The following is a 15,026-nucleotide window of genomic DNA, read 5'->3' on the forward strand; positions in this document are numbered from 1 at the left end:
TAAGGACACACACAGACTGAAAGTGAAGGCATGGAAAAAGATATCCCATACAAATTGAAACAACAAAAAAAGCAGGAATAGCTGTATTCATGAGGTAAAATATGCTTTTAGTAAAGAAATATAAAAAGGTCATTATATAATATCAAAAGGATCAAGTAAGAAGATAGGACAGTTGTGATATATGCAACCAATGTTGGAATACCTACATATATAATATGAAGCAAATATTAATAGATCTGAAGGGAGAGAAAGACTGCAATGCAATAATTGTGGGCTACTTTAACACCTGCCACCAGCAATGAGCAAGTTAGCCAGAAAACCAATAAGGAAATATTGGATTTAAACTATGCTTTTGATCAAATAGACATAACAGACATACACGGGATATTCAATCCAAGAGTTGAACGGCTGAAAAGTGTAACTTTTTTCAACTGCACATGGAACATTCTCCGGGGTAAATCATGTTAGGCTATGAAACAAGTGTTAAAAAACTTAAGCTACCAAATAATATTTTCTGACTACAAAATATGAAACTATAAATCAGGAACTGGAGGACTTTGGAGAATTCACAAATACTTGGAAATTAAACATCCTCCTGACTAGACAGTGGGTCAATGAAGAATTTAAAGTTATACTTAAAAAATTCCTTGAGACAAACAAGTGGAAGCCTAATGTATGGGAAATCTATGGGAAACAGTAAAAGCAGTTCTAACAGGGAAGTTGATAACAATATACACCTATATCAAAAATGAAGAAACATTTCCTTTCACCTAGTTTTCACTTTAAGGAACTAGAAAAAAAACAACAAACTAAGCCTGAAGTTAGGAGAAGGAAGGAAACAATATAGATTAGAGCAGAAATGAATGAAATAGTAGGAAAATGGTAGAGTAGATCTACAAAACTAAGAGTTTTTTTGAAGGGCTAAAAAAATGGGAAAACCTTTTGCTAGAGCTTGAATAGCCAAAACCATATTGAGGGAAAAGAACAAAGCTGTAGGGAATCACATTACCTGACTTCAAAATATACTACAAAGATATAGTAACCAAAACAACATAGTACTGGTATAAAAACACACATGGACAAATGGAATGTTATAGAATGCCCAGAAATCCCATGTTTATAGTCAACTGATTTAGACAAAATTTTCTAGAACATACAATAGAGAATGGGCAGTCTCTTCAATAAATGTTGTTGGGATAATTGGATACCCACATGCAGAAGAATGGAATTAGGCCCTTGTCTCACACCATGTACAAAAACCACTCAAAATAGATTAGGGATTAAATGTAAGATTAGAATCTATGAAACGACTAGAAGATACATAGGAAAAAAGACTTACAACATGGATCTAGGCTAGGACTTTTTGATATGACCCCAAGAGTAATGGCTACAAAAGCAAAAATAGGCAAATTGGGGTCACATCAAACTTAAAAGCTTCTGCACAGCTGAGGAAAAATGAAGAGACAACTTACAGAATGAGAGGACCCATACCTCTCATATGCGAACTATACATCTCATAAAGACTTAATGTCAGAATTCTGTAAAAAAAACTTGGCTCCATATCAAGAAAACAAGATACTAACAAAAGGATAGAAGACCTGAATAGACATGTCTGAAAAGGAAATAGATGGCCAATAGGCATATGAAAAAATACTCAATATCACTAATCATCAGGGAAGTGTAAATCACAACCACAGTGAGATATCACCTCACGCCTATTAGAATGGTTGTTATGAAAAGGACAAAGACAAGTGTTGTCAAGAATATGGAGAAAAAGGACCCCTTACTTTCCCTTGTGGGAATGTAAATTACCACAGCCATGATAGAAAGCAGCATGGAGGCTCCAAAAAAATTAAAAATAGAACTACTGTATCGTCTACCAACCCCACTACTAGGTACATATCCAAAGGAAATGAAATCATTATTTCAAAGAGATATCAGTATTCCTGTGTCCATTGCAGCATTTTTCACTGAAGCTAGGATATGGAATCAACCTAAGTATCCACAAAGGGATGGATAAAGAAAATGTGAAATATACACAATTAAATACTCTTTGGCCATGAAAAAGAAGGAAATCCTGGCATTTGCAATAACGTGGATGAATTTGGAGGACACGATATCAAGTGAAGTAAGCTAGGCACAGAAAGACAAATACTGAATGATGTTGCTCATGTGGAATCCAAAAGAGTTGATATTATGGCAGTAGATAGTAGAGGGTTAGGGAAATGTCAAAGAATATAAACTTTCAGCTATGAGGCCGTACATGTGTACATTGTATAGATTTAGTCATTCTACAACTAATGAATACTTCAGAACATCATGTTGTATAGAGTAAACTTATAAATCCTATCTGCCTATGTGAAAATTAACAAAAAGTTGTCTTTCTCTTATATGTGGTAGCCACTATCTAAGTGAGGATATGAGCTCTTGAAATATAGCTAAACTGATGACCTGAGTTTTTATTTTTAATACTAATACATTTGAATTTAAATGTAGCAGTATATGGCTAATGGCTACTCAAGTGTACAGTGCAGTTGTAGACTTTTATTTTGCCAACTGTTGATTTGGGTCTGCTTTTTCACATGATGTAGCTTCATGGAAAAAAAATTCTATTCAAAATCAAATGTTAAGTTGGCATTTTATTTTAATCCAGAATAGCCCAACAAAGTAAAACAACAGTGACCTTCCAGTTTTTTATTGGAAGCGCTGTAACTGTAACTTCTTGTTATTATCTTTTTGTCTATGGTCATTCTTTTTACATTTCTTAGCACAGTTTTTCATAGATTTTCACATTTTTAATGACAAATTCAGAATAAATATGTATAAGATGTTAATCTTATATATCTACATTGATTGTGATTATTAGATTATCTATTTCCTGGGCTCAAAGAAACCTAAGATTATTTTGCCAAAACATTGTTCCTGAGGTTATTAAATAATTACTCATTACCAAGACTTTTAATGATTTGGGTCACACCTAAGATAAGGCACAGGGTGAATTGGTGGAGGCTGTTCTAATATGACTTGGATACAGTGTATAACTGCCTTACAGGCATCTTGGTCATGTCTTTGAATATTTTTTTTCCTGTGTATTCTGAATACCTCATCTTCTTAAAAAAACTTTTCTAAAAAGTTTTTTGAAAAGATTAATTTGCCTTTGGAACACATTAAATATATTTATTTTTTCAAAAACTTTATTACATACAATATAATCGATTCTTATAGATTAAAAGTAGCATGATGGACTTGTAGTAGTTGGCCTAAATGTCTAAGTCTTCTTTATTTGTGAAGTAAACTCTAAAACTGTTTAGTATTTTTTTTTAAATGACAAGTAATGCATGCCTACATGGCCTGCAGAGAATCTTAATAATAAATTACAGATTGATGCTTAAGCAGTAATAGTTTTTATGATGTAAAATGAAATTTTGACAATTCACTAAAACATGACATTGTAAACTTAGATAAATTTTGAAGAAGTGTATACCTGGTTTTTTTTTGTAACTTCTTTGCTGATTTATATTCTGACAATTTCCTTGGAGAAAGTAAATGAACGTAGAATTATGTTTTTTAGTTAGCTAAACAAATCAATACTTTATATTAATCAGTGGGATTGTTCTTTTGATTCTAAAATTTGTTACAGATGTTAATTAAGGTAATTGTAGATGTATGTAATGTTGAGATAATTGTTCCATAATACAAGTGTTAAAGTGATGTTCTTGTAAGAGAGACCACCTTGTAAAGTAAAATAATTTGAAAAAATATTTATTTTATGACTTAAAATACTTTTGAAGTTAGGTTTTCTTATTAACTGTTTAAAATGTGAATTTCTGGTTTCATTACTTTGATCTTTTGAATAAGGATTTGAAACAGTGTATACTCATGTAGCATTTGTACTGATGTTATGAAGCTCATTTACTTTTTAATTCTTTGACTCAAAAGAAACATTTAAATCTTTTGTATGGTTAATGTTTTAATGCAATGTGTTTTGTTTACTACCTTTTGTTAGATGCCATTCTTTCTCCATTTAGTGTTGCTGGTATTTTATTTTGTGAAGATTTACCAATGAGTTGCTAAACATTTGCTTTGAGTTTCCATGATAGTTTATAATTTAGTTTCTATTCATCAGAATTATGAGTTGACTTTGATGATGACTCTGATTTAATTTTGTTCTACAATGAAGTGGTTCACTATTAGAAGCTTATTTTTAAGCATAATACACTAAATTAATTAACAGAATCTAATTCTTAAATAGTTGATAAGATAGTTTTTCTAAAATCTTTTCTAATCCTTCAGATCAAATATTACTTTGACCTGTTTAGTACTGGCTGGTTTCATCAGTTTTTAGATTCATTATATTTCTTTTGAAAAGTGATGTTTTGAAGATTCTGGGTCTCATTAACACAATTTACTTTTTTATGCACATGTTGATAATTTTGCAGCTATTATGTAGATTCAAAGAATCTCTCTAGCTTATCTGCCAATTCTTTCTAACTCATAACAAGAATTTTCATTTTGACCATCCTTCTTTCCACTTTTCTGGGCATTAAGCAATGCAATATTTAGGTATATACTTAAGCTTCAGAAATTGACTTTCTTTTTAGTGAACTAAACAGAGACTATTTCCCCTCATACCACCAATCCTGACTCCCTTCGCGTGCCTTTTATTGTGAACACAGACTGCAATGAGAGGAAAGTGTGAAATGTGGGGTTTTAAAGTACCTCATGCTGGATACTTTCTTATAGTCCTTTAATTAATATATCTGTTCTCAGAAGTAAAAAATCCCATTTTGAAATATAAAAAGTTAACTGGAATTCATCTGGGACCAGGAATATATTAAATGATTGCTAGACAAACATAAAGCTTGCGTAGAGCTGAGTGTAAAGACACACAAGACGCAGAGGAGCCTTTTCCAAACACTGAGAGCCAGGAACCTCGCCCACCCACCAAGCCATGAGGCTAACCACATGTTAAATGTTTAAGCAGTTTACCAGTTTATATGAGTAAATGTGCTACCTTTCATTAAAATGAAATTAGATATTCTTTTTTGGAGGGCAGAAGGATAGCCTTATCTTTTTTATGTATATGCAAGAAAGAACTGTTGGAAATGTCACGCTGCGTGGGAAATACTGTTTTACTGTAATTTCTATGTAGTGAATTAGTGAACGGTGCAAAAAGACATCAAAAAATATCTACTGGATGTGTAGCTATAAGCAAATCTGCAGAACTCAACCTATATGAAATGCTTGGCTGTATTTCAATAGATGCAAGCCTGTCCTGGCTGTAAGTTTATTTTATTAAGGCAAAAACATTTACATTTCTCTTGAGTTATCATTTTGCAGCCCTCTGCTGTGGTTATACAAAACTGCCCTGTTTTTTTAAAATTGTGATTTTGTAGCAACTGAATTTTTTTCCTAGAACATATAAGTAGTTGATATATTTTAGAAGTTCAAACTTAGTAGCACTATTTAAAGTATATGCTTAAGTTTCATGGTATTAGGAAGAACATCTGCAGGAGATTGTCTTCTGTTTTCATGTCATCATCAGGCCTTTGCATCTGGTAAAAGATAATTTTGAGATGCATCCTACTTCTTCATGCTTGAATTTTGTTAACCTAATTATGCATTTCATAAGGTTGAGTTCTGTATCTGTGTTTAAGTTAATTCATGAAAGACCCTGTAAATACTTCTCCTATGTCTCCTTAAAGTCTTGAAGTTTTTCTGTAATGTAAGTAGTTGGTTTGATGGGATAACATAGAAATAAGTCAGTTTGTAGATGGCATCTAAGTAACAAAGGTAATTCTGTAGTTCAAAAAGTTAAATAGTATGTTGAGACTTTTAACATTAAGCAGCAGTGTTGTTCCTTAGTCCAGCTGGCATGGGGGTATGTAGTGAGTTATAGGCATATGCCACCATGCCTGGCTAACTTTTGTATTTTTTGTAGAGACAGCATTTCGCCTTGTTGCCCAGGCTGGTCTCAAACTTCTAGGCTCAAGTGATCTGCCTGCCTCAGCCTCTCAAACTGCTGGGGTTACAGGAGTGAGCCACTATGCCTGGCCAAGAGTGACAAGAGTTAATATATTGTGTATTTAAAAATAGAAAAGAGGACTTAAAATGTTCCTAAAACATAGAAATGATAAATGTTCAATATTCAATATCAATGGTCAGCCTAGATATACTGACTTGATCAATACACATTCTATGCATGTAACAAAATATCACAGTACCCCATAAATATGTAGAAGTATTATGTATCAATAAAAAATTTAAAAGTTTTAAAAATGATCACTATAATATTTTCAAGAAAAGCGTAACTGCTTAAAAGTAGTCTCTATAAAAACCCTCTTAGTTTAAGAAATAATTACATATTAGAGATGACGATTATTGATTACATTGAAAGAGATTCTTTTAAAAAACTTAATTTACTTAAATGGATAATCACTCTTCTTGAATTTTATTTATACTGTTAATTTCTTAGTATATGTAATACTGTATTTCTATCTCGCTTAGTTAAAAATTATGAATTAAGTTGAATGATTTGATGAAATCACGTATACTTTATGCATTTGACTCTAAGCGAAAGAGAATATTAGCATTTGGTTTTTCAACCTCATGTTCTCAGTGAGTGTTTACTACATCTGTATTTATAAAGGAGGATTCATTGATCTTGAGTATGTCTTGAAGCACAACTAGAAATTAACACAAGTTAATAAAGATTATTGCAATATTGTAATCATATGGGTTTAGGGTTTTGAGCTTCTTTAATGTTTTTTCCCTCCAGAGAAAGTTGAAGGGAATGATATTCTAAAGATTGTCTTTTGTATTTTGCAGGTTCATTTTCTTGATTTTAAATTAGTACCTCCCAGTCAGAAAATGGAAAACCTAATGCAGATTAAAGATTTTTCAAAGAAAGTAAAAGAAAGAAATATTTTGTTATATGGCCTTCTCATATCTTACCCACAGGTAGGTAAAATGTTTATCTTCTGAATGTCTGTTCTGTAGACTAGTTTTAATGGTAGGTATCCGATTTGTTAAAAGCAGAGGATATTAATGATAAGTGAAATTATGGCTGGAAAGTTACTCATCTATGTGTGTGCTATCATAGTAGAACCTCTTGCCTCTAGAAAAAAATAGAAACCAATAAAACTCACTAGTATTGGGGAAATGCTAATGAGCAAACATCTCATATTAGGTATCTCAAATAGAACTGTCAAGTTTATCGAATAGAAGCATGATTTGCCCAGTTAAAATTGAATTTCAAATATATAATACTTTTTGTAAGTTTGTTCCAAGCATGAAATTTGAATTTCAAATCTGATAAAATTCTTATATTTATCTGGAAACCCTACAAAGCCATAATCCTTGTCCACTGGTATAATTTAAGATTGTTTACTTTTATGTTATGTTAAAGATATTGGTAGTCAATTGTTTCTCTCCCTAAACAGCTTATTTAATCATTTGAAAGCACTGCCTAGCATTCAGATTATACAAGGGCATGGTACTTAACTAGAGAAATACATTCATTGTCACTGTCTTCAATAGCTGCATGTGAGGTACACTGAAGGTACAATGAGCTAGCATTACAGATTCTTTGTGCAGAGAAATGCTATTTAAAACAAGGAATTTGGAAAATCTATTAGGAAATAGATTTAGGGGAAAAAATTTGGAGAATCTGTGGATTTGTCCTTTGTGCACAGATAGCTTTCATTGAATTTGTGAGTACTTTAGAGTTTCTTGGAGGTACCATACAAGAGTCTAGCAAGTTAAACAGTCCACTGCTTTTTTTAGTGGTCTCAAAAATATTTTGGTACTGAATGTCCCGCGAATGACAGATATTTAAAGTTATTTATGGGTAGCCACAGCTTTTGTTTATGAAATTATTTCAGCTGCATTTTTAACCTGTGGGTAACATTTCTTCTGAAACTATGCATTTTAATTAAATATAAGGACCATCTTTTAGCTAGTCCCTTGGTTTTCTTTTAACTTAGAGGTGGTTGTTTCCTCTGTTTCCAAAATGTGCAAGCATGACCTCAGTTATCAAGAGCTAGGCAAATTTTAGTTCACATCGGATAATGGAATTGCAAAATGTTAATGCTGTAGGGGGCTACTGAAGTCAGGACAACCAAGGCCCAAGGAGTTACATATATTTGCCCAAGGACAGATAACTGGTAGAGTAACAGAACTCAGATCTGTATCCATGGTCAGTAATATTTTCTCTTTAAGAGATTCTTTTTGGGCTGGGTGTGGTGGCTCGTGCCTGTAATCCTAACACTTTGGGAGGCTGAGTTGGGTGGATCACTTGAGGTCAGGAGTTCAAGACAAGCCTGGCTAACATGGTGAAACCCCTGTCTCTAAAAAAAAATTAAAAAGTTAGCCAGACATGATTGTGGGCACCTGTAGTCCCAGCTACCTGGGAGGCTGAGGTGGGAGAATTGCTTGAATCTGGGAGGTGGAGGCAGAGGTTGCAGTGAGCAGAGATCCCCGCCCCTGCACTCCAGCCTGGGAAACAGAGTGAGACCCTGTCTCAAAAAAGAAAAAAAAAGAAAAAGAAAAAAAAATCTTTTTTGATTGTACTCAGATTATTACAGTGGGGAAAATCTGTTCTTTTTCTCTTGTTGTCTAAAGGAGTCATTGACAAATGTTACTATTGTCACATAGTGCAGTTAGAAAATAGAGTTTATTTTGAATTCCCATGTATTCGGGGAGGGACCCAGTGGGAGGTAACTGAATCATGGGGGCAGGTCTTTCCCATACTGTTCTCATGACAGTGAATAAGTTTCATGAGATCTGATGGTAATATAAGAGGGAGTTTCCCTGCACAAGCTCTTCTCTGCTGCCAGGTGAGATGTGCCTTTCACCTTCCAGCATGATTGTGAGACCTCACCAGCCACGTGGAACTGTAAGTCCAATAAACTTCTTTCTTTTGTAAAATCCCCAGTCTTGGGTATGTCTTTATCAGCAGCATGAAAACAGACTAATACACCATCTATGCCTAGTTTTGGTTTACAATTTTAATTCAACTTCTTGGTAGTGGCTCTTAGTCACCCAAGTCATTAATATGGTAATCCCCCTAAACTCTTTCCTTACAACCCATATTCAAGGGTTGGGAACACCCTTTGGGTGTGTTACCCAAACCATATCAGATGGACAGTGGTGAGTTCAGATTTTCATATAATGATTTTGTAATACCTGTAAGCTATCCAAGCATATATATCTAACAAGAGGTTGGCTCTGTGAACCTTTAGCACTCAGTTAACTGGGGAAATAGATGACATCACCAAAGGTTACATAGAAAAAAAAAATAAGAGTGAACCCAAGGTAAAAGCAATGCTTAAGGAATGGGTAAATTATGAGGCCAACTCAGTCAAGAAGTAACAGTTAAAGAATCATAAGAACCAGAAGCCAAGGTAGTACAGGGATTCAAGGGGAATGCCCAACAGTGTTAAATGCAGCAGAAAATTAAGAAATAAGGGATGAAAGGTGTGCTTTGGTTTTGGTCACATAGAGGCCATTGGTGGCATTTACCATAGCATTTTCAACATATAAGTGAGTGGAAATGGTGTGTTTCTGTAGGCTTGAGGAGGAAATGAGAAGTCAGGAAAAGAGGAAGGTAAATGTACATGACTTTTTCTAAAAGTTTAACTGAGTAGGGAAAAAGAAATAGAGAGACTGGTAGAGAGGAAGCAGGGTGATAGTACTCATATCATTTGGTATATTCTATCATGCAAGTCTAGATTGATGGATACACATGTTAATATACTTTATATTTTTGATAACTATGTATATAAACTATCCAAGTGTTCCTTTTAAGTTATTATTAAAATGTCACTCAGTCATTAAAAAAAAAAAAAAAAAAAAAGAAAATAGAGTTTATTGAGGCAAATCTCAATCAGAAGTTGGAGGGTATAAATAATCCCTGGAACTCTCATTTGTTCAGGCAAAAAGAGTCTGTATGCACTGCACTGTAGTTGACTTTCCAGTAGAGAGTAATGTTGCCAGGTTATATATATGATGCCTAGTTAAATTTGAATTTCACATAAACAATAATTTTTAGTGCATGTCCCAAATGTTACATGGAACATACTTGAATTGAAAACTCTTTGATATTTACTTGAAATTCAGATTTAACATTAAGTCAAAAAGAAAATTTATTACTTAAAACAACCTCTTTGTAGATAGCTTAAATATAGACTTATGGATTATGTTATTGACTTGGCCATTTATACATAGTATAAAGTTTTCTGACTTTATCCAATGTTCAGTAACTCATGTAAAATAATTTGGAATGATTTGAAATTCTTGCTCTAGATTAGAAGTGTAACATAAAGCTTGCTTTCACAATTTGTTGAATGAATTGAAACCAGGCCTTATCTCTCTCTCTCTCAAATAATCCTATAGACATGACTGTGGATAATTACAATGAGTTTTCATAGTTTAATTCTTAAAAGAGACTAAGGGACAAATAAGAAAGTTACCAAAGCAGTTCTGTTAATTTTTTTTTTTTTTTTTTTTTTTGAGATGAAGTTTTGCTCTTATTGCCCAGGCTGGAGCGCAATGGCACAATCTCGGCTCATTGCAACCTCCACCTTCTGGGTTCAAGCGAGTCTCCTGCCATAGTTTCCCAAGTAGCTAGGATTACAGGCGCCCGCCACCATGCCCAGCTAATTTTTGTATATTTAGTAGAGTCGGGGGTTTCACCATGTTGACCCAGCTGGTCTTGAACTTCTGACCTCAGGTGATCCACCCGCCTCGGCCTCCCAAAGTGCCGAGATTACAGGTGTGAGCTACTGTGCCTGGCCAAATTTTTGTTTTTTTAAACCAAAATTTGTAAAAGATTGTTGAGAATTATTATAAAAATCCCCCAAACAGGATATGGAACAATAAAATTAAATTTTTTGGTAGCAAAATTAAATTAGACTAAGTACCTTTTAAGTATAATTTTAAATAATTCTATGTGTAAAATATTATTCACTTGTCATTATTAATCTAACTTTGCTATGCAAGTCATCGTTAAGGTCCATGATACAAAATTATATTTGAGGAACCTGTACTAGTCACCTAAAAATCTGTATTTGATCTAGCAGTGAACTTACAGAGACAGAATATTTCTGGCATGAATAGCTTAAGCCAACAGCTTAGAGTGTGTAGTCTTAATTTTGTTGAAATCTGAAAATACCTCTATAATGACTTTTTAATGCAAATATTTGCAACTATATATTTTTTAATTTTGCATGTGAACTTCTGTGAAAGTTAAAATTTTAAAGCCTATAAAATATCTAAAGTACTGTAAGCAGTTTTGCTTTAACCTGTGCATTTTACATGCTTAGGGATTTAGCAATAGAAGCACATAGTTCAAAGTTAAAAAGTTTCCCATAAGCTATTATAACTGATTGTTTCTTTCACTGAACTAGTGTCTGTTGCCCTCCACATTGGAAAAACTAGTTATATCACCTCAGACAAGCAATGTAAGTTTTATAGGCCCCAGGTTCTTCATTTGTAAAATGCAGATGTCAGAACTTCCACATTAAAGCCTATGTTGGATGAGAAAGTGGAGACAGAGGATGGTGTTGCTAGCTGTGTCCAGAGATGCGTTATGCATACATATCTCACTCTGACACACAGACATTCTGGAACTTAGCCTGGTTTTTCTTTCCTTTCCATATATAACCACAAACCTCACCTGCACTATTATTTCCTTTCTTTTACTGGAGAAATTATTCATTACTGTGTATATATTTAAGTAGAGTTCAGAGAGGGAGCTGTTCTTTTGTCAGATGTCTTGATCAAAGTACAGTGGAAGACAGTTGGGGAGTTAGGATCCATCAGAGGAAGGCTGAGGAGCATATTAAATGTGGCAGCATGGTGAGGAGTGTATATCATTTTAGCCTATCTGTTTTCTCTTATTTCTTCCCCACTAAACTGTCATTTCACTAACTTATAGTGGAAAATAGAACTTTTGAAAGCAATGTTAGCTTACTCAGTATTTTAATTGGATGGGGACATTGGAAAGGATGGCACTAATGGGCAGACCTGCAAAAACCAAGCCGTGGAGAGGCCACAGGATAAAGCAGAAGCACTCTCTTACCCTCTCCCTTAACCTGAATTCTATGTTTTCTTTTGTTCCTACAACTGCAGATCTGAGAGACATACAAATAAGAAAGTTACCAAAGCAGTTCTGTACATTTTTATTTTTAAAAAATAATTGTAAAAGATTTATGAGAATTATTATAAAAAAATCGCCAAAATAGGATATGGAACAATAAAATAAATATTTTTGGTAATGACATTAAATTATATAAACCTGTATGTATTGGTCTTGTGTTACAAAGTATAAACCATATTGTTCTACTCGATGACGTAAGTACTATTGTTCTTCTCTATTGTCTGGGCTTTGAAAGTTTTCTGTTTACTGTAAAGGGTATCCAAGAAACATTCTTGATTGTCAAACTCCGTGTGATTACCTTAAGCCAACTGATAATGATACAGGAACAGTTTTCACTTCTCTATTACAGCTTTGGTCCTAAAGATCTGAATGTATAGAGTACCACTGACATCCATTTTTTCATCTCAAAGGTCAGCATTTGCTCTGTGTCCACTAGATAGAGAAATCATCTTTAAGTATGCATGATCCTTTGGAGAACAAATGGGTGTATGCTGTCAGTTAGCAGAACACTGATTTTTTTTATGGTAATTATGGGTGAGGTTAGATTTAGAAGTTCAACTTTCTGCAATGAACAATTACTTGGAATTTAACTGGGAATTATTTACTAAACACAAAAAACTTTCCATGGCACCGAATCATATGGCAGATGTACCAAACATGCAACACCAAATCTGTTTACAGAAACCCATAATATCCTCTTCAAAGTAATCAGGCTTTTTTGATGTGGGAATGTTTCTGAGACTAAATATTTTTCACTTTCAATATTGTTTTGGCTTTTATTGTTTAGACGTAGTCATTCTTTGGGAAAATGCAAAGGTCATAAAATATGTTTTCAAAAATTTGTAGTTTTGAAAAAAACTGTTTTTAGAGAGTTTGGTTAGCTTACTTGGCAGACTCATTAGAGAATGGCGGTAAGCTTGTTTTACTTAGAAATATGTAAATGAAATGCAATATTAAACACACCTTCTGCTACAGATTTTTTTGTCAATATATAATGCATGTATTTTCAGAGTACATTTGGTAATTTGATCCATTCACATCATGTGTAAAAATAAAATCAGGGTAATCAGGATATTCATCACCTTGAATATTTATCTTTTCTTTATGCTAGGAACATTTTAGTTATGCTCTTCCAGATATTTTGAAATGTATTTTGATTGTTAACTATTGTCACCCTACTGACGTATTGAACAGTAGGTTTTATTTCTATCTAACAGTGTGTTTGTACCCAGATCTTTTCTTTCTTTTTTTGTTTCTGGATTAAAAAAACTATTTTCCGTATGAGAATGAAGAGAAGCATCCTCTAACTTAAGGAGGGTGCTGCCATGGAAACTTTTAACGAGCAAATTCCTCTGAACAGTGCATTTCTTAGCTATTACTACATAACCCAATATTTATTATCTCACGGTTTCTGTGGGTCCTCAGGCTCTGGGTCTCCATCAAGGATGCAACCATCTCAAAGCTCTCCTGAAAATTTTCCCAAGTAGCTCACTCACCTGGCTGTTGACATAATTCAGTTCCTCGTGTGCTATTGCACTGAGGCCTCAGTTCACGATTTCATGAGCTCCTTACTGCAGGCCTGCTTCTGTTCTTTGCCACAAGGGCCTTTGCACAGAGTGTCTGGAAACATCATAGAAAGCAAGAGCGAACCAGAAGATGGAAGTCACAGTCCTCTGTAACATCAGCAACTGACATCCCATCCCCTTTGCTGTATTCGGTTCGCCAGAGGCAAATCACTATGCTCCACCCACACTCAGGGGAGGTAACTACACAAGGATTATCATTGGGAACCATGTCAAATGCTGCCTACCACAGTAATACTGGAGTGCTGATATTGTAGGCTAAGTATTTCTTGCTACTCACCCCCAAGATTAAGGAGTTTATAGGGTAAATAGGGCTAGACATGTTTAAACACACACACAAAAAATACAAATTATATACATGTATCTATCCATACACATGTGTATATGTATATACTTTTTTATTGCATGTAGAGTGATAACAGCTGGAAGAGGACATAGGGTAGTAGACAGGCAAAACTTATTTTTACGTTATCTGTACAATTGTTTTTAAAGAGCTTGATTTGGATCAGATACATATCAAACACATTAGTGCAATTGTATCATTTTCTAATTTTTATTAAAGAGAGGGAAACTGCATATAAGTGAAAAAAATGTGGATGTAATATTGAAATGGACGTCTTCAGCCATAGCTTTACATTCTGGTTCTTCAGTAACCTTGTGGTCATTCTCAAGTTACTAAAATTTGTCTTTCTCTATTTAATTATAAAGTGGCTATATTATTTTAGATACCAAGCTTAAATTTTTTAAAAAACCAAAATGAATATTTTGTTTAATAGCTTGTTCTTATATACATTCCTAAAGGATTTCATTCCGTAGTGGTTGTATTTCAGATGATACAACCTAAAGCTCTGCATTTTAGATTTGCTTTCAAATCTTTCTTTTTTTGTGTGAATGTAAACTCAAGATTTTATTTTATTCATAATAAAACCAGAGATGACATTTAGGGCTGGGCACCGTGGCTCATGACTGTAATCCCAGCACTTTGGGAGGCTGAGGCTTTCAGATCACCTGAGGTCAGGAGTTCGAGACCAACCTGGCCAACAGTGTGAAACCCTGTCTCTACTAGAAATACAAAAACTAGCCGATTGTGGTGGGGAGCACCTATAATCCCAGCTACTGGGGAGGCTGAAGCAGGACAATCACTTGAATCCCTGGGAAGCAGAGGCTGCAGTGAGCCGAGATTGTTCCACTGTCCTCCAGGCTGGACAACAGAGCGAGACTCGTCTCAAAAAAAAATGACCCTTAGAACTATCACTTGGCCCTCTCTCTTCTTATCTTCTTCC

The 15,026-nt window shown here is 34.2% G+C and overlaps 1 protein-coding gene across 1 annotated transcript in view; it reads left to right on the plus strand.

Annotated features, from left to right (window-relative positions):
- The window catches only part of CRPPA (CDP-L-ribitol pyrophosphorylase A), a 339,038-nt gene that overhangs the window by 193,500 nt on the left and 130,512 nt on the right, over positions 1-15,026 (plus strand). The window contains exon 9 of the mRNA XM_023215905.1: positions 6,829-6,960. Within this exon, the coding sequence (XP_023071673.1) occupies positions 6,829-6,960 (132 nt within the window). The remainder of the gene's footprint in view (positions 1-6,828; positions 6,961-15,026) is intronic.

The sequence above is a fragment of the Piliocolobus tephrosceles genome, chromosome 8 (assembly GCF_002776525.5).
Source record: "Piliocolobus tephrosceles isolate RC106 chromosome 8, ASM277652v3, whole genome shotgun sequence".
Classification (NCBI taxonomy): domain Eukaryota; kingdom Metazoa; phylum Chordata; class Mammalia; order Primates; family Cercopithecidae; genus Piliocolobus; species Piliocolobus tephrosceles.